At 57.5% G+C, this 18657-nt stretch overlaps 7 protein-coding genes across 7 annotated transcripts; 3 read left to right on the forward strand and 4 right to left on the reverse strand.

Annotated features, from left to right (window-relative positions):
- The first annotated feature begins 347 nt into the window (after window positions 1-347).
- Window positions 348-1824, forward strand: B0H64DRAFT_392679 (uncharacterized protein). The gene has a single exon (XM_062803574.1). It carries the CDS (start codon window positions 396-398, stop codon window positions 1650-1652), a length of 1257 nt encoding a protein of 418 aa, XP_062661154.1. The 5' UTR covers window positions 348-395; the 3' UTR covers window positions 1653-1824.
- Window positions 1825-2549: 725 nt separating this feature from the next.
- B0H64DRAFT_392681 (ribosomal protein S5, C-terminal domain-containing protein) lies at window positions 2550-4650 on the reverse strand. The gene is made up of 2 exons (XM_062803575.1): window positions 3309-4650; window positions 2550-3223 (listed from the first exon to the last, which is right to left on the reverse strand). The coding sequence occupies exons 1-2, from the start codon at window positions 4519-4521 to the stop codon at window positions 3003-3005; spliced, it is 1434 nt and encodes a 477-aa protein (XP_062661155.1). The 5' UTR covers window positions 4522-4650; the 3' UTR covers window positions 2550-3002.
- An 821-nt stretch (window positions 4651-5471) lies between these two features.
- On the forward strand, window positions 5472-5681 carry B0H64DRAFT_441089 (uncharacterized protein; the record flags this gene model as incomplete). Its single annotated transcript, XM_062806541.1, has 2 exons — window positions 5472-5573; window positions 5631-5681. The coding sequence occupies 2 exons, from the start codon at window positions 5472-5474 to the stop codon at window positions 5679-5681; spliced, it is 153 nt and encodes a 50-aa protein (XP_062661156.1).
- Window positions 5605-7671, reverse strand: B0H64DRAFT_457970 (uncharacterized protein; the record flags this gene model as incomplete). Its single annotated transcript, XM_062807400.1, has 4 exons — window positions 5605-6646; window positions 6683-6853; window positions 6904-7491; window positions 7540-7671. Coding segments are annotated over 4 exons (1521 nt in total), but the record flags the coding sequence as incomplete, so codon positions are not given.
- Window positions 7672-9105: 1434 nt separating this feature from the next.
- B0H64DRAFT_128761 (arginine-tRNA-protein transferase) lies at window positions 9106-11747 on the reverse strand. The gene is made up of 3 exons (XM_062798088.1): window positions 11299-11747; window positions 10760-10822; window positions 9106-10527 (listed from the first exon to the last, which is right to left on the reverse strand). Exons 1-3 carry the CDS (start codon window positions 11369-11371, stop codon window positions 9155-9157), a joined length of 1509 nt encoding a protein of 502 aa, XP_062661158.1. The 5' UTR covers window positions 11372-11747; the 3' UTR covers window positions 9106-9154.
- Window positions 11748-14474: 2727 nt separating this feature from the next.
- Window positions 14475-15169, forward strand: B0H64DRAFT_372977 (NUDIX hydrolase domain-like protein; the record flags this gene model as incomplete). The annotated part of the gene is made up of 2 exons (XM_062802255.1): window positions 14475-14532; window positions 14676-15169. The coding sequence occupies 2 exons, from the start codon at window positions 14475-14477 to the stop codon at window positions 15167-15169; spliced, it is 552 nt and encodes a 183-aa protein (XP_062661159.1).
- Window positions 15170-17133: 1964 nt separating this feature from the next.
- Window positions 17134-18462, reverse strand: B0H64DRAFT_372978 (uncharacterized protein; the record flags this gene model as incomplete). The annotated part of the gene is made up of 1 exon (XM_062802256.1): window positions 17134-18462. One exon carries the CDS (start codon window positions 18460-18462, stop codon window positions 17134-17136), a length of 1329 nt encoding a protein of 442 aa, XP_062661160.1.
- Between the last annotated feature and the right edge of the window lie 195 nt (window positions 18463-18657).

Below are 18657 nucleotides of genomic sequence, written 5' to 3' on the forward strand. Positions count from 1 at the left end.
AGAGTGAGGGGGGGAATAACAATAGATATAGGGAAGGACATGAGGAGGGACGTGGCCCGGTGGCGTTGGACGTGGATGCCAAGTTCGTGGCCTGTCTCGCGCAGAGACGGCCGTACCGGGCTGGCGGCCGCCGGCTGGAGAGACACGCCGAGAGGAGACGTATGTGGAGGGAGCCGTTGATCGTAAAGCAGTTTGGGAGGTACGACTTTGGCGGATATGTTTGGGAGTATCCCGAGGTTGTGGAGCTGGAGGGGGATTGTTCGGCGGTGGTGGAGCGGGCGGGCGATGAGGTCCCGGGGGAGTTGGGAGCCGGCCCGACCGTCATGGTTCTCGGCGGCGAGGGGGGAAGAAAGTTTGGGGTTGTATTTTGTCGGGCCGGGTTGTGGCGGGGAAAGATGGGGAGTGTGTTATTTCTGGAGAGGGATGTCTGGGGAGTCCCTGGCGAGGGGGTGCGCAAGGCGAGGAGGGTGACGGGCAGCAGCAAAGTAAAAACGGAGGGACAGGTCACTGAGAGCCTGGAGGAGGCGTTCCTAGAGATAGTCGAGTGGAACTGGGACCCTGACGACCAGCTGCCAGGCCTTGTATCGGAAGTGGTTTACCGCCACTGGCAAGACCTCTTCGACTTCCTGGAACCGCAACTCCAGGCCACTCACGAAGGAACGGCAACATGCTACCGGAAACTCATACGCATGTTAGAGCTCAACGATGAGAAGATCGACGACATGAATTGGCATAAGCTCATCGGTCGGCTCATAGTACGCCTCGGGTGGCTCGAGTCAAGGCAAGCCAGCCCCCCTGATTCCCCCCCAACCAACTTTCGGACAACACCTCGTGCTCAAGTCGTCTCAAAACGTGAAACGGCCACTAGAGAGAACATAATGAGAAGTTCCTCACGCCAAGGCCAACCCCCTCAACGACGGGTCGACGAGAACCAGCGGGCCCTCGACCGTCTCAGCTACCTCGGCGGGATCCTCATCCCGCTACCCCTCATCTCAGGCATCCTCTCCATGGGCGATATCTATGGCCCCGGCGGTAGCGGGTTCTATATCTTTTGGGCCGTTTCAATACCCCTGGCAGGCCTGGCCGTCCTTCTCATCTACGCCGACACGATCCGCAAGGCCGAGGTATGGGTCGAGATCAAGCCCGACCATGTCATGCCGAGCCCCGAAGGCAAGGGCGAGAGCAGTGGTAGCAATGACGAGGGTGCCGGTCCTGTCGGAGCTGAGGTGCCGCACAATAGGATCTTTATTAGGCACGGAAATAGGGTCCATGATAGCGTCCATGGGGGGGAAAAGCCACCGCCGCCTGGGCCACGGGATGATATGTCCTTTGTTGTGGACTATGATGTCGAGGAAAGGATCATCGACATGCCAACGGTTTCTACATCGGCAGCGCAGTCCCAGTCTGGGGACGCGGAAGTACCAATCCGGTTGTCTCGGCGTCGGAGGAGTATAAGCTTGGGGCAGGTACCGGTGATGATTTTGGAGAGGCCGGAGCGTGGATCGGTGCCAAAAGCGTGGAGAAGAGAGCAGCTAGGTTGGTTTGGTGCCATCAGGTCGATCCTATACAAGAAGTGTAGGGATGGGGATGATATCCCTCATGGTGTGGCGGCGTGTGAGAAGCCTGGGAGGCGGAAGACCAAGTCATATTGAGGCAGGTAAGGGGGTTCGTGTTATTGTAGAGTTAGCACCGAACAATTCGTATTCCGGCGAGAGCCCATTGCCATTTCCAGCGTTGTTTATATTTACCCCTATTCATCTCTTGATTCAGGGGTTCATCCGTTGCTGCGTCAAGCCAGTCCTGTAAATTACCGTAACCACTTTAACATTACACACCCCTCGCACAGCAACCCCACGTCCCCCACACCAGAACCAGCGCGTCGATCGCGTCTGTGAAACCCTCAATACTTCCATGCTTTCAGCAACCCAACCCACACCACCAACATCCCAACATCACCACTTCACCACTTCCAAAAATGGACCCCCCACCACGACCACAAAGCTCCCTCCTCACCTCCCCGCCCGAGCTCTCCCCGCTCGAGCAGGAGGTCCTAGAGGAATACGAACGCCTAGCCGAGAACATGAAAACCGTCCGTTCCCCCCTTCCCCCTCCTCTCTTTCAACAACCCCCCCCCCCCCCCCCCCCTTTCTCCCCAACTCCCCACCCCAACTCCCCATTCCAACACGGCCGAACACTCATATATATATATTCCCCGCAAACAGCTAGCCACAGTCCTAGACGACCTCGCCAGCGCCCCGGCATCCGACATCCTCGACGGCCTGCGCGAGCTGGAGCGCAAGACCAGCCTGGTCTTCACGCTGCTCAAGGCGAGCGTGTACAGCATCGTGCTGCAGCAGGAGATTGACTGGGGTGGGAGGGGGGCGCAGGGGGATGCGGGGGATCAGGAGCACGGTGATGGGGATGGGGATGGGGATGGGGATGATGGGGGTAGGGGGTATGGGTATGGGTATGGGTATGGGGATGGGGATGGGCAAGGGGGGGGTTATCGGGGTCTGGAGGGGTGAGATGGGTTGGGTGGGATGGGTTGGGTGGGATGGGTTATGAATAGGTGGATGGTTATGTTATTATATACCCCGTGGTTATGGATGGATGGGTGGATTATGATGGAGGTGCATGGTGGCTCGTGTTGTGGAGGACAGGCGGCGCAAAGGGCTGGAGAAACCACGCCCCGCGGTGGGGATCGGGGCTTTGAGTGCCTGTGGGCAAGCAAGGTGGTGGGAACTAGCGATGCAAGCATAGGTTTGACGACCGAGTTGGCTGGGGGGTTCGCAGCCGGAGAGGACAACGGCCCATCCCACCACACTGCACCATACCCAAGCACGCTGCAAGAAGCAGGCCGCATGGCATACATGTACACCCCCACACCGCGCTGTTTATACAAGATTCTACAGTGGAGTCTACCGCACCCATCCCAGCCCGCCCGCCCGCCAGTCGGACGGACAGACGGACGGACAAAACAAACCAATAATACATGGATTGGATTAAAAAATGGCCCCGCCGTAGTACACCTTGCGCACGTCCACCATCTTCTTGCCGCGGCCAATGGCCATCTGTTCCGGGTCGGGCTGGTTGCAGAGCGCCCAGTAGGCGGCCTTGACCGTGTTCATGGGGTTGCGCGACCGCGGGATGTTGGCGGCGAGGTCCTGGATGCCGGCGGCCCGGCACATCTCGAAGATGCGGTGCGATACGCGGAGGCCGAATCCTAGCAGCATCCGTTAGTATCGTTGGTGGTCGTGCATGCAAAATAAATATATTTAGGGGCGAAAGAGACCGCAGTAGCGACATACCTGGTGGGCGGGCGTTCATCTTGACGATGGTGCCCGACACCTTGGCCGTGACGGAGCCGTAGATGGTCCGTTTCTCGTATCGCCGGATCGGCCGCATGTTGCGGATAGCCAGGAGGCGGGCTTTGAGCGCCGCAATGCTCGGCTCGGTCGACTTGGCCTCGCCGATGCCGACCCAGCCGTTGCCGTTGCCGACCACGTACATGATGGACGCCTTCTGCACCTTGCCCAGACGCGTCTGGTTGGCCACGCGACGCTGGACGAGCTGCTTGGAGTGCAGGCCGAGGATCTCCTTCACGCTCAGGCCCGTGCGCCGCTTGAGGTCCTGGTAGATACCGATGTCGTCCAGGCCCTCGTCCTCCGGGTCGATGGCGTTCTTGTACATGCCCGCCACGCCGGGCACCTTGTTCGGCAGCGCGTGCGCGAGCGACGTGTTGGTCGTCCGGTTGTTGTCCGTCATGCCCGACCGCTCCAGGATGTACTGCAGGATGTCGGCGTCGGTCGGCCCGCTCGTGTCGTCGGGGTCCTTCTTGCTCGCCTGCTTGCTGACCTCGCCCTCGAGGTAGCTCTGGAACGCCTTGTGCGCCGCCTCACGCACCTCGCCCGGCCACTGCCCCTCGGGCTTCTTCTTGAACTCGTCCGACACAAAGTCGGCCGTCGTCTTGAGCGTCCCCGTCACCTCGCCGTCCTGGAACTTGTCGGCCCACTTGATCAGATCCTCGGTAAATTCGTCCAGGTTCATGAAGCGCGCTCCCGGGTCGGGCGCCTCCTTGTTCTTGGCCCGCTTGTCGATGATGGGCTGGGTCTCGGCGAAGTCGTCGATGTAGGGCATCGTGTAAGGATCGACTCGGAGGCGGCCCTGCACCGTCAAGTCGCGCGGGTCGATGGCGGCCTCACCGGCCTCGAGGGCGGCGATCTGGGCGGGCGAGTACTTTGTCCGCAGGTGGTCGATCTCTTCCGGCGTGTACTTGGGGAACTGCTCTTTTGTGAACTGGTCGATCTGCTTCTCGTCCATGAGGCCCATATCGGCAGCCCGCACATTGGCGAACCTTGGTTTCCGCCTTGCTGACAGCTGGGGAGAGCTGTGGAACTGGTGGGCAAACCCGAGTTGGTGGCATGTTGCCGTCGCCGGGGCAGCACATGCCGCTACACCACCCGGCCCCGCGGCCAGGCGTCCGGAGAGGAGCCTCCTGGCGGCTGGACGCGCTACGCTCATCTCTCTCGGTACCAATTGACTCGGCCGCACCCCGGTTACTGGTGGATGGTGCTCGACAGGTTCCGGCGGTCACCTCTTGTTCAGTTCTATCGGCTGGCACTGAGGTCTGAGAAGTGGGTTTCGATACCCTCAGATGGCCACCAATTTTTTTGGGCCCGAGCTCGCTGGGGTGCGACTGGAGATGTAACCAAGTACCTAATTCATGCCTAACTTACCAGGCATCAAAGACTGGGACCCTCAGCCAGTGAAAGGTGGGGCTTCAGCCCGCCGCCGATCGCCTGCTGAGTCATGTGCAGCCCTGCGCTGCTCCCATTCTTTTCTTTGGAACCCCCAAACCCCATCACGAAATGGAAAGGAAAGAAAACATACTTGTAACATTAAATAATGATACTCGGCTCCGACTCAACGGCCTTTTGGCGACACTTTTTAACCATCAACCATATTCGGACGATGCACAGCTCCTCGCCAATCATTTCTGCCTTACCTAATCAAAGTCGTTCGACTCTGGCGCAGGCCTGAAACTCATTCGAGGGTCCGGCCCCCTTCTTTGGCCGTTTCTTGCCGCCGGTCCAAGACCAATACGACCCCAGATCCCACCCGCATCCCAAGATCTGCCCAGGCACTGGGAGACAGGGGATTGCACCCTTTGCTCAATTCGGCTTCATTGTGACGTCTCCAGTTTCACCCGGCCACGCCAAGCGGCCTGCCATTCCTCCCATTTCTTCCCTCTCTCTCCCGTTTTCCCTGTTCGGCTCTCTTTTGGTTCTCCGTCGTGACAGCTCTTGTAATAATATCATTCTCTTCGTCCAAAATCGCTTGCCACGGCGCAGGCGATCGCCCAAGTTGATCATCCCGCTGGCGGTCACTCCATTTACTGAATAAACCGCAACCAACCTCCTCGGTCGCCAGACACCACCAGCCTCCCGCAGAATCGAAACATCAACGACGCAATGGGGCAATTCGACTGGTTCGGGAGCATCGGCGCGACGCCGGAGGCTGTTGCCGTACTCAACGACCAGCCCATCCTCTTCACCATCCTCCTCATTGTCCTTGTCGCCATCATCCTGCAGTGTGTTCTGATATGGTACATCCACTTCGCCACGTTAAAGCCAGAACAAAAGAAGAAGAAGGAAAAGAAGAAGCCGGCGCCAAAGAAATGAGGGGTCGACCTTCAAGGCCGGGAACGGCGGTGATCATTTCCTAGGGCGCTTTCTCGATCGAAGTGTTCAAACGGACGACACGGAATCTGGGGACTCAAGGACCGATTCCGCGAGAGGATGAGGTGCTAGGGAAACACGGGAAGGAATCGAAACTCTCACCAAAATCCTTCTCTTGTGAGCCTTGAACTTCGGCGCGGGTGCAGGTAACCCGGCCCCCGAACACGACGCGTTATGGGCTGGAGGGTTATCGAAAGGGTCGGTCGAAGGGGGCTTTCAGCCTGGATTGTAGACGATGGCCGCCTGAATCTTCTGGGCAATTAAGGGCTTGGTCGAGCTTATTCCCAAGCCCAATTGTCGTGCGGTGTATCGTCGGGATATGGTGGCAAGAATGGTTGGTTTATGGCATCGTTCGGGCGGGTGTGAACTCCCGAAACAGGGAACCCATCTTCATAAGACATAATATATGCTTGGTTTGCAGCTTGATCCCAGAGTTCTTCGAGGTCCTCATCATGCTGCTGGCTGTAGCCGTCAGAGTCGACAAGTTGTGAGGCTGACGGCCAGTCGATTGAATGATCGCCTTCCGAGTTCTCCTGCTTCTCGATCGGGTAGACGTTCCCTTGTCCGTCAGTGTAAAAGTAGTCACCCTCGGAGCTGTGCGTCCAATCGTCTGATGGCGAAACTTGATCGCTAGACATGTAGGACTCGTCCATCTGCAGAAGGGTGTCTATCTCGAGGTGGCCTGTTTCGAAAGGGGCTCCAGGGAAAACAACGTAGGGATCGTAGTCTGGCTCCAGGCCGTAGCTTTCCATGGCAACGCGAGTTCCATTACCGTCTTCATCGACGCAGACCGTGGGGATCTCCAACTCTTGCCCTGCATAGTTGAGCTGCTGCGGCCGCGCCTTCGTGCCTGTGTTTTCGCCCCCTTGTTTGGTGGCGAACGGCCGTTTAATCGGCTCTGGCTGAATCTGAGTTTGGCACAATAACCATAATCGCCTCTTTACCTCGTCTGTAGCATCGGCTTCCGAGTCAGCGAACTCCTGGCCGTCGATTCCTAACGTCGTCTGGTGAGTTAGATTGTTGAGTTTCTCCCGCAGACTCGCGGACCGGGCGTTTTTTAGACGGGCAATTCCAGTAGCGATCGACGGGATGATTTGTGCGTGGACAGACATTGTCTTTAGCAATCGTCAGTGATAATCGTCACCTCAACAGCGATGCGCCTCACCTGAAGATACTGAAGGTCCCAAACAGCGGGAGCAATCTCAGTCAGGGAAGGTGACGCCAGATTCTTGATAGTCCTCATCCCTGGAGAAATCCCTCTGACGCCGATTAGTTTCCGGAAAGCAAAGTCCAAGACGCAAGCCATGTCGGCAATGGCCTCGGCAACCAGCGACTCAATGTCTTCTTGTTGGTAGTCGGGAAACGGCGATTCTGACGTTGATGGGGGATTCGTATTGCCGACCTCCTCTTGAGCCGCCACTGCTGCTTTTTTACTCCGTTTAGGGTTGCTTCTGAGGGAGTAAGTATGGTTCTGAGACGTTGATTCCATGTCCTGGGAGGAGTTCAGGGGCTCGGTTATTGGTGGCTTCGGGGTGCCAGTCCTGATACGGTTCCCCTTCTTTGACGACTTGAAGCTGTAGTTAGCTTCGCATCTCAATCCCTGGAACTGAGCGGATGGAATATTCGGATGGGCTATCATCTCGGATGATAGGTCGGGATGACGAAGGAAGTATGAAGCGTGGGCATGGCCCTGACGTGGTTGAGCGTGGGAGGCATGGTTTGTCCGAAGGTCGAGTCCTGTGTGTTTCCAAACCTGGGATGTTAGGATAAAAGGCGCGACTAGTATAATCTTCTTACATACCGGGCAATCGGAGGCAAGGTTTGCAATGGCACTCATGATGCTTGGATCGAGGCTCTCAGCGTCAGGTAATTTATCGTTTATCAAAGTCAAGATCTCTATTCGGCAGGAGCCAGCCTTGGAGATCCAGATCTCTCCCGCCGAGGTGGCTTGACACAGCTCTTCTGCGGACGGGGAGTCACTCCACGGGGCGGGAAGAGCCACCGTGCAGGAGCTTGAAAGCGTGAGAGACAAATTCGGCGTCCTCCCGGCAACCTTGATCCTTCCAAGATCGACAGAGGCAGCCAGCATCGCAACTCCAACCCGAAGCAAGTTGGAGGGCCGACATTTGATGACGGTAAACTGACGCCGCATGGCCGAAAGGCTTAGGGCATTGGTGGTAACAACCGCAAGCAAGCATGAACAATGTGGGTTTGATCTGCCACTGGCAGTGAAAATTCAAAATCACAACTGGAAGAGGTACCATGGAACCTGGTTTGGACCTTCCATGTTTACGGGGCATGGCTGTTAGCGAGTTCGGCTTGCCGGAACCGAAGGACATCCAGATGGAAGGAAGGAGCACGCTGGCTTGCAATTGTGAAGATGCTTCCGAGGAAGGAGTCATCCACATCGTAGGTCAAGCCTTTTCCACGTAATTAATTCCCAGGGTTTGGTTCCCGTGAGTTTCCATGACACCACATTACAACCCAACGCTCTTGATGGTTTTGGGTACCTATATCATGTACTTTTAACTGTGGGAATTTCCAAGATGTAGTCTGCCCCCGTCCTCCGCGACGAGCCATCGGCATCATGACCACAACCCGCTTTCAATATCGGTCATGACATAAACAGCTGCCAACAAACCGGTTATCTCTTCCCTACGTGCCAATGGCATGGGAGCTATCCGTCTCAGAGACGGGTTGCGGTTCATGGTCTCGATTCTTCCTGGTCTCGAGGCCAATCACTCCCAATCCCACCCTCCTTCGCCTTGCAAAAAGCCTCACCTTCCCCCTCCCCGACGCATAAACCACGCCCCGGACGCAGGACAACCCACACACACACAATCTCTGACTCATGTGCGAGCGAGGAGCCAACAGAACAAAGTTCCCGGGCCCTAGCACTCGCCCGGCCCGTATTTCACATGTCGACGATCGGTCACACGACAACGAGCCCCTTTCGGTCAAGTAAACAAACCCCCACGTAGGCTCGGGGGGCCCAGGCCTCCTTGACCGAACGGGAGGGGGAGGTTGGGGCATCCAAAGTGGCAAGAGGACAACACCATCAATTTCCCAATTCGTCTACCGAAGCGTCTTTTTTTTTCTCCCTTCTCCTCTCGCGCGTTGAACCTTGTCCCGTCTTTTGCCGCCGCCGCCGCCGCCTCTTGCCATGTGGAAAAGAATGCACGAGATCGCAGCCATCTGCCATCTGTCTCACTCTCACCCAGCCTTCCCCCCTCCTCGATTCCCTCCCACGCCCGATGAGGATCCATGCATGCATGCCGACACCAACATACATATGTACATACATACATACATGGGCAATCTACTACACCCACCCCCATCCCAATACCCAACCCAGCATCGCCACCAACCCGCCCACACTCACCCACCCACACCTCAACAACCCCAACCCCGGACTACTACGAAGAAGGCCGCTTGCGAAAGTCGATACAGACGTCGCCAATCAGGTCCGGCCCGACGGCGGCGACCAGCTCGGCGATGCGCGACTTGAGGGAGCCAAACTGGCTGACGTGCTCCGTGTCCCAGATGACGAGGTGCGACGCCACGATGAAGGTGTCGGAGAAGTCGGAGCGCAGCACCAGGCCGTCCATGTCGACCTGCTCCATGTCGGCGAGCGACGGGATGCCCGGCATGTTGCTGGCCAGTAGGAAGGCGTCTTCTTCTTCCTCTTCTTCTTCTTCGTCTTCTTCGTCGTCGACTTCTTCGGGGGTCTTTTCAGAGCCTGCGCTTGCGGTCGAGTTGTGGGTTCCCGCTGCTACGCTATCTACTGCGTTGTCTTGAGTAGAGACGATGGTGTCGATTTCGGAGGATTCCGGAATGTGCTTGTGGTTTGTGTCATTAACGCCCTCCCTTTCGGTATCGACGTCGCCGACGGCCTGCTCCTTTTTCGAGAAACAGACATAATGGCCCTTGTCAAACTTCTCCAGGGCTTCCTTATCCAGGAGATACCATTGGAGATCCTCCGGGTCCAGGACATACTGCGGCTTGTACTCGATCTTGTACCTCATCTTGGCGCAGTTGTGTACATAGTACCCCGGATACCACCAGCGATAGCCCGCCTCGCGGGCCAGGGCAATCTCGCGCAGGGCGCCCAGCTTGCCGGGGTTCAGCCAGTGGATCGACTCGTGGTAGAGGAAGTACACGGCGCTAACACAATCGGGCAAGAGGTCCAGCACACCCACGGCGACCAGTTTCCCGTCGATACGGTAGCACTGGTGGAAGGACCCTAGTTGGCGCTCCTTGCCGTCCGGGCCGACCATGGTCTCCCGGCTGAGTGGGGAGTTGCACAGGAAGCGCTTGAACCCATGGCGCGAGATCTTGTCCGCGGGCTCGCGGTGGACGATGCGCTGGTAGTTCTCAAAGACGTCGTATTTCTCTTCGGTGAACGTATCCGGCTCTAGCGTGACAGTGAACGCATAGTCCGGCGACGGCGGGGACTTGAGAACCTCGGCTTCGGATTCATGGATCCTCTCGACCAGGTCAAAGACGTTGTGGCGCCTCCTTACCTCGGCGCGGGACCGTGGATGCAGACGGGCCGCCTCTCTGGCGTATGTATTACCGATTATGTGGCGGTTGAAACGGTTGACGGCCTGGCGCTGATCCTTGGTGGGCTTGAACTGGGTTGAGTCTAGCCGGAGAGTGTAGTGTGGGCAACACGAGTGCTTCTGATTCGGCCGGTACAAGAGAGTGCCGGAGCGCCTCCAGCATCGGTCGACGAGCTTCTGGTAGAAGGTTGGCGTCAGGGATGTTGCTATAGCATAGTAAGAATAACCTATGAAATTTCAAGTGTTAGACGTGCCCCTGTTCATGGACGCGGGTTGGGACAGGATGTCGGTTCGTGAGAGGGCCGCCCGTCCGGGGTGTGATCGAAGAGTGGGGGGCAGGCTGAGAAGGGGGTGAGCGAGGTCGCGGCGTGAGACATGTCTGGGCGGACGCTTTTTCCCGGAGAATTTACGGGGCATGGGGGCAAAGGATATGTTACTCTCAAATAGGGGAACATTCACGTTTTGTGGACTGACCACTGCGAGTCCGGCGGCAGTACCCGCACTCGGATGAATTGCTATAGCCTAGTGTGTTCGGAGTCACGGTTAGTACAGGTGCAGCTCAAGTTTGACGTCGATGGAGGCTGTAACGGTATGGGATGTCTTGGATTTGGCGTCGTGGAAGGCTGCCCCCGTCCCGCTGGGGACACAACACACGTGATGAAACGGAAAGGGAAGGAGGCCACATTTTTACCAAACGTGATCCCCCCTTGTTCAACATGGGGGAGTGGCCGGGGAGAAGTTGTGGCGGCGGCTGAAACTCTGACAGATGGAAAAGGACACAGCGCTGGCTGAGCGTGGGATAACTTGTTCACTGTCACTGAGATGGATGCTCGCCCGTCACCTGTGAACCCAGAACGGGGTTTGACACGAGATCGGACTCGGGGCAGAATGCGGGAGGAGATCGCGTGGCCGCCGGGGCAGACTGGCCAACGACAGCGTGCGATTGACGCACATGGCCCGAATGGTTGGGTGAGATGGCTTGAAACGTCGGGACTCACCGATTGGAAAAAGGAACGAGTACCGCGGTGCAACCTCGCCAGGGGTCTGCATGTTTGTGCCTGCCGTTTCCATTCTGCACAGGAGCTGGTGGAACCAAGCGGGTAGGGCCAGCCCGAGCTTCTCCGGAGCCGGGCAAGATCTAGCGGGGCAGTCGGGCGGCGGACGGGCGGGGCCACAGCCGCGGCGCCGGAGGTCGTAAGGCGGCTCGAGTGTAAAAATATATATCTATCGTCCCGGTGAAGAGGTGGAAGATGCAGCTGCTGGCCTTCAGGGGTTGCACGTCCCAACGGTCGGGAAGGGGGTGACCGGCCCGGTGATGGTAGAGGGGGGGCAACGGGTGCCGGGCGTCAACGAGGCTGCAGTAATGAGGTGGTGCCGCGTGGCGTGAATTCCGGGGTCTGTGGTTGCCGTCCGGAGGCTCGTCCAAGGATCGAGAAAGCCAGACGACGGGCGACCTGTTGCTAAGCGGTGAAACCCGGCGGGGTGAGATCCGGAGAAGCACCTGGCAGTCGGTGCCGAGCTTGCCTGTGTTGAGATCAGCCGACCCCAGAGAGAGAGAAACTGTTCGTCCAATGCCCCGCGCGTGAGGTCCGAGTCAGCGTGGGGGAGCGAGGCACAAGGAAGGATGCAGGATGACGGTTGATTTCGAAGACAGCGTCAGCCGTGTGGTGAGGACTGGTGGCGAGGAGGACCGTGTGGGAGCGCAACAGGCAGCCGAGATGCTTTGGGGCATGGACGGTTGGTGAAATCGAAGAGGTAGATGAACAGCTCAGACACTGACCCCCACTGTCGATACTGCATCGCCCCGCGGAGGCGAGCGGGAGTCACTGCCCCGCATTCTTTGCAGCGTGTCGTTGACTGTGACTGGGGCGTGGCCCAGGCGTGACCCAGGCTGTGACAACACAAGCCAGCGAATGAAGGCCATGGGGCATATTCAACGGGCAAGAATAGACTGGTTTTGTGGGGGGAACCGCCCCAAAACTAGCTAGTTTCATTTCTGATAATTTGCAGAGTCGAAGCTTGCGTAAATTCCAACTTTGACCGTTGCATGTCGTCAGCTGGTTCCATTCTCTGAGGTGACTTGTGTTGGGTTCAGATTATTATTCTCGGTTGGTGAGTGCGGGGCTACTGTGTACATCAACCAACCTTGGCAGAGAGATATGGAAAGCGCCACCTCTTGAACCTGGACTTTGGAAGGAACCAAACAAGCCCAGCTGAAAGAACGAAAACTTGAAGAAGACATACCATGCAGTCCGCCGTTACGAATACCCGCTTCAGGTTCAAGTTTCCACCGTCTCGGGTTCGGGATGTTTCGGAAGCGGGCCGGGGAATCGAACGTTATGGCTGGACCAAGTTCTGGACAAGTTCCCCCCCATTCAAAGAACCCCCTTTCCCTGAGGTCCCTCAGCGCCCTCCGCTGTTGTTGTTAGTGCATTTCCAACCGAGACTTTCTGACTCGGTAGGTCTCATCCCACGCAAGATGCAAGGTAACGTACTGTACCTGCACCGCAGAATAGAAAATGCACTTTGTTGAACGACCAATTGGCCATCCTTATTTCTCTCTCTCAACCCGCTCTCTTTGTCTTCGACCCCAACAACGGTCATCGTAACTGCCAATCCGGGACACATCGCCTCGCTCTGGACCCAGCGTCGGTAGCGGAACGCGGAACCCCCGACAGGTAACCCTTGCCCCGGTCACCGATCTGAGGTACGTACCCCACGTACCACCCATGCGGCTGCTCCACCGAGCGTTTTCGTTCGCTGTCCTGCCGTTCGGGATTGGTAAAATTTTTAGAGCTCTCTTGTCGGAGCTTGCCTCCTTTCCGCAGCCTGTGCTTTTCCCTTTCCGTCCTCCCCATCCATTTTTTTGTCCCTGCTGCCAGTCTGCCCACGCTTGTCTCCGTCATGACCAGACCACCACCCACCTCGTCGTCCGCCATGTGTGGGGTACATACATGGACACATTGGAGCAGTCTCCAGCCAGAAGCGACCCCCCTGACCTGCCGCACCAGATGCGTGCAACAGGTCAGCCTGCAGGGAGCTGCTTGCTAGCCTCCTTTTTGCCTCGATGGCCCGGCCGGAACAGAGACTTCTCTCGGATTTTGTCATGTACCTTGCATTGTACCTAGAGTATAAAGACCAACTCCAATTTCCCCGGGAACCTGGAAACTGCCCCTCCTTCCCGAGCTGGGGGTCCCAACAGCCTGCCCGCCCCAGCGCAGCGCTCCCTGATCTTGAAATTTCTAGGATATCCCCATCCGTTTCATCACAGTTGCTCAGGCAGGTGCGAAAGACTGCCTTGCGTACCCCCCGAGGTGCCTCGCCCCCCGTCACCTGGTTCATCCTCGCCGCATCAATCAGCTCTACACAGTACACTCCTGTGGTCTACGACTGTAGCACACTGCACATTCATCTCCTGAAAAGCTTGTCGGGGATTTCAGCGTGCGTTGCCTGCCCAGACGTGCAGGTTCCTACACAGTACTTCTCGTGCCTGGGTTGCCGGTTGCCAAGCGCGTGCGCGTAGACGGTCGAGAAGTTTTGTTTCTACGCCAGCTCCGCAAAACCACGACATCTTCGTCCGAATTGCGAGTCTTGTCGCCCGGCCGACCTCGTTGACTGATTCGAAAACACCTCGGTCGAAATTGGGCTTTCATTCGCTTTTGCGCTGTCCCCAACCGCCACCCGACCTCCTTCCTGCACCGGAGAAGCCCGTTGCACGAGACCCTTTGCGCCGCGACAAGCCATCGGCCTCGTTCACTCGTTCATACCCCACAGACGACCTCGTTCTTCATAAAAAATAAGGCTGCCGTCCGTGCGAATACCTCCACGGAATCCGTGCAGTGACATTTTTCACAATTTCGCGCCGGTCCCGGGTCACCGAACCACACATATCCCCCGTCTCCATCCCTCACCGGTGAATCAAGGCGACAGCAACCCTTGTCTACCGGAAACTCACCGCCTCACCCCGCCCCGATATTTGAGCGATGACCATGCTGTCTTTGGTTTGTTAAGGACAGGTCGCATTCTCGCCGCTCTACAACTCTCACCCGCGACCGTGGTGCTGCTGCCCGAAAGCTCGCGACTCTTCCAGTTAACACCCCCACACCAAGCCCTCTTGGTAACTCCTCGGATCTTTCAAAAGTTCGGTAGCAGGTTGATGGAAATCTTGGGGAACATGGCGGCAAGCGGGAATAATCGTTCGATGGAGTCACGGACTGGGAGGAGTAATCAGAGTGAGTTGCCCCTCGACTCAGGGAAGAGAACCAACCCCTTCCCCTCTGCCTCTCCTCTTCCCCTAGTGATACGACGAGCCGACGGCGGATTCCGAACATGGCGGGTCAGAAACTAACTTGTTCCCTCTTCTCCCCCGCAACAGGATACAACTCGGAAGGCGAGCGCCTGGTTGCCGGCATGGTGCCGTTAACACAGGACAAGACGTACGTCATGTTGATCCAGTCGGCGAGGCGGAAAGGCTGGGTGCTGCCCAAGGGCGGCTGGGAGACGGACGAGGAGTGCCACGAGGCTGCGGCCCGCGAGGCCTGGGAGGAGGCCGGCATCTTCGTACAAATCGACTATGACCTAGGCGACATCCGCGAGACGCACCCGCGCAAGAAGGCGTCGTTATTACCCTCAGCCTCGTCATCCAAAGGCTCCAGCAAGGATTCGTCCAAAGACGGGAAGGACTCGACCAAGGAGAAGCCCCGCACGCTCTACAGGTTTTACGAGGCCACCGTTACCAGCGAGGAAACCGACTGGCCCGAGCGGGAGAAGCGCACGCGCCAGTGGTTTACCTTCGCCGAGGCCAGCGAGCTGCTCAAGGACCGGCCCGAGCTGCAGACCGCGCTGGAGCGCTCCACCATGAAGAGGTAGTCTCGAGGCGCGCCATGTTGAGAGACGGGCCGGTCCTTCTGGACTTGCTTTACCCCTCGGATTTCCGTTTTCGGTGTTACCATACGCGGCCCTTCTAGAAAAAGGAGGTGGATTTCGGCAGGGAGAGGAATGCGTGATCGCTTTCTTTCCAACGCCGGAAATACCGTTGCTCGCTATACCGTGACTCCGAAGTACGGAATCCACCGGGTTCTTTGGGCATTTTTATCGCTCAAGGATCATTCTTGACATGGCATTGTTCCTTTTCTGACTCGCCCAGAGTCGGCTTCCTCTTTAGTTCCTTTCTTTTTTTTAGCATTTTTTAGTGTCGGCGGCTTTGTCTTTGTTTTTATGCACACTTGCGCATCTTCGGGAAGACGGAGTACATAGGGTTCTTCTCCGTTTCAAGGGTGATAGTACCTTTTCTTGCTTCCTTGATGGACCTGTCATGGCGGGCATGCTCTATTTGCTGGGCTCGGCTCCACGGGAAAGTGGTATTTTGGTCATCCCACCAGGGAATTGGCTGCGGCAAATATGCATCTGTCTCCGGGAGTTTGCGGGGTGGTGGGCCGTGATAGATTTGTTTTGCGTTTCTGTTTCCCTTCCCCTTCCCTCTCCTCTGGACCTACGATACACACGGGTTAGGTATTCATGGGCAGGCCACGTCTTTTTGGGATGCCGGTGCTCGATAAGAGACATCGTCACAATCACACGGGGTTTGGGCGGCACTCTTGGTTTGATCGATTTGCATTGTCTCGGACGGGTTAGGTTCGCGGTGCTTTTAGAGTGGACGGTTGGGGGCAAGAGCATATCAACGCCATCAAAGCAAAGTAACAGTAATCCAGATTTTCCTCTTGTTCTGACGAAGGCTCCTCGAGAGCCTGGACGGCATGGCCTAAAGACGGGCCATGGCACCAACTTGGTGGCTGTATCTCACCGGAGTTGGAAACCTCAGGCCCCGTCGGATGCCGAGGAAGCGTCCTCACCTAAATGGGTGTGGGATGTAACTAACGGTGTCGATTGTAGAGAGACAGTCCGCTTACCAAGGGCAAGAAGTCTGCGTACCTTGGTTTTCTTTACAAGAGCAGCGATTTTCGACGGATCATACAAGAATCTAGTGTAGAGATCCAAGGTATATGGCAAGATTCACTTATCAGTAGTAGAACTATTACCCGTAGCAAGACAGCATGTGTAATTCATCCCGCAGCTAATACACTCGAACCAAAACGCCCACCATAGGGACTGTTGTGTCATGATCCACCTTAGAGAAGCAATCCGGAGGCAGCTCCGTTCGGCCACCGACCATCACTGCAAGATAAGGCAACGGAAACGGTACCCGGTCACGCAATCATGCTTTATCACACTGCATCACGCCCTGGTCTCGTGATAGCCATGCGGTTATCATGGTTTTGCGGTGTAAGAGTACCACCCTGCACCGACTGACCACTGGCTCGCCATGGTGCTTTTTCGGGAAACGGAGGACAGACCGGTTCAGGGGTTCGTTTTTCTTGGTCCTTGAATGTATTAGATGGGGTTTTGAGGACATTTTGTGCGAGTGAAGGAGCAGAGTTATACAGGCCGGGGCTTGGATTCAGGCACGCTTTACTCTAAATAGTACCCGCAAGCACTGGTCGGGGAAGCTCGTCACTGGCGTCCGCCTCCTTAGGACTGGCAGGCTCTACTTTCAAGCCATATTCGACGGGGCGACCTCGGACGAGTTCAGGGGTGCGCACACGAAAGGGACACTAGCTTGGTGGCGCCCCTCGAATACGCAGCACACTTCAAATGCGTTGATACGGCTATGGGGGAGCTGATTTGGATGGCACTGTGCGATACTTTTTTGTCAACAGTAAAGTGGGTGAGTTTGTGGTTGTGGAAAATGGCTATAAAGCAGCAGAGAGCCATCCAACCTGTAAACTCAGCAATACCAAGGCCATATCATATGCCTACCCCAACCTCCACCACACTCAAAGCCCATTCCTCAACTTCTGCAGCTGGCTGATCAGCCCGTACGCACCGTAGCCCTTAGCCTCAGCCTGCCCGGCAGCATCAGCCGCACCCTCACCAGCCGCCTTCGCAGCGTTACCACCGACCTCCACCTGAGACCTCACACCAGCCCGGCGCCCAGCCTGCTCCACCTCACGCAGCAGCTCCCTATGACGATCCTCCACCGTCTTAGCAAGCGACTCGATAAACCGCGCCCGCCCCTTCTCCTCCGCCGTCCCCTTCCACACGGCCGCCAGGTCCTTGAGCTGCTCGATCCGGCGCGCGGCAGCCTCGATACCCGCAATCGGGTCACCCCCACCTTGACCACCCTCACCACCCCCACCCTCACCTCCACCACCCTCACCACCACCACCCCCCTCCAAAAGACGCGAGATCTCGTCCCGCAGCGCCCGCAGCACCTGCTGGCCCTTCTCCTCGGTGCTGTGGTTGGCGCCGCCGGCGTCGGGCGCCGAGACGGAGAGGAAGGAGGAGCTGACGGACACTTCGGAGGGTGGGAGGACGAACTCCATCGCCTCGCCGAAGGTCTTGATCACGGCGTCCAGCCGCGACCGTACGAGTGTCAGCGTGCGCAGTTGCGTGATGTAGGCTGGTTCGTCGGGTGTTGCTGGTGCTGCTACTGGTGCTGCTGGTGCTGGTGCTGGTGCTGTTTCGGTTGCGGCGGGTGGGGTGGTGGTTGTGGTTTCGGCTGCTGCTGGTGCTGCTGCTGGTGCGGTTGTGGGTGGGGCGCCCGTGAGGATGGACATGCGCCGCTGGTGTGACGACGACGCGCCATGCCCGTCGGCGGTCGCCCGAGGCTCCGCGACAGTGTCCCGCACGCCGCCCGGCACGAACTTGGCGATGTCGTCCTCGAGCCCCTCCGACAGCGTCTCTGACAGGCCCAGGGTCTCGCCGCGCAGCAGTTCGACCTCGTAGGCTAGGCGGCTGCCGCTCCGGAGGATGTCGTTGGTCAGCTCGGTCAGGGTGTTGGTCAGTCTGGTGGTGTGGGCGTTGAGCTGGGACAGTGCCGTCTGGGTCTGGATGGAGAGCTCTGCGAGGGGTACCGCCCCCTGGCTTGAGGCTTGGTTTCCCGGTGTCCGAGAAGAGGTCTGCAGCGGGGGCAGAGTGGCGTTGAGATATGAGGCGGCATCAAACGAGGGGTTCAAGAAGTCTTGAAGAAAAGGGTCGGCTACATGCTGAGATTGTGGTTGAGTGACCCGTTTCGCCTGCTGCCTCGCGTGAATGGCAATGCTCCTTGTCCCCGAGGCGGCACTGCTTTGCCTCCGCCGGGCTGCCTTTGAGTCCCAGGCCATGCTTCCTTTGCTTTGTCGGGAACAGCAACAAACCCCTGTCCCAGTCCTGGCAACGGAATTTTTAGATGGATGGGTCCAAAGTCCTAGGTTCCTTGATTCCCTAATCGCTCGGTACCTATAGTACTGTGTAGCTTTCTTCGGTCCTACGGTTGCCTTAATTTGGTGCAAACCCTCGACGGCGCGTAAGCTCTGAGT

Source organism: Chaetomium fimeti (assembly GCF_033439085.1).
Source record: "Chaetomium fimeti strain CBS 168.71 chromosome Unknown B0H64scaffold_3, whole genome shotgun sequence".
Taxonomy (NCBI): Eukaryota; Fungi; Ascomycota; class Sordariomycetes; order Sordariales; family Chaetomiaceae; genus Chaetomium; species Chaetomium fimeti.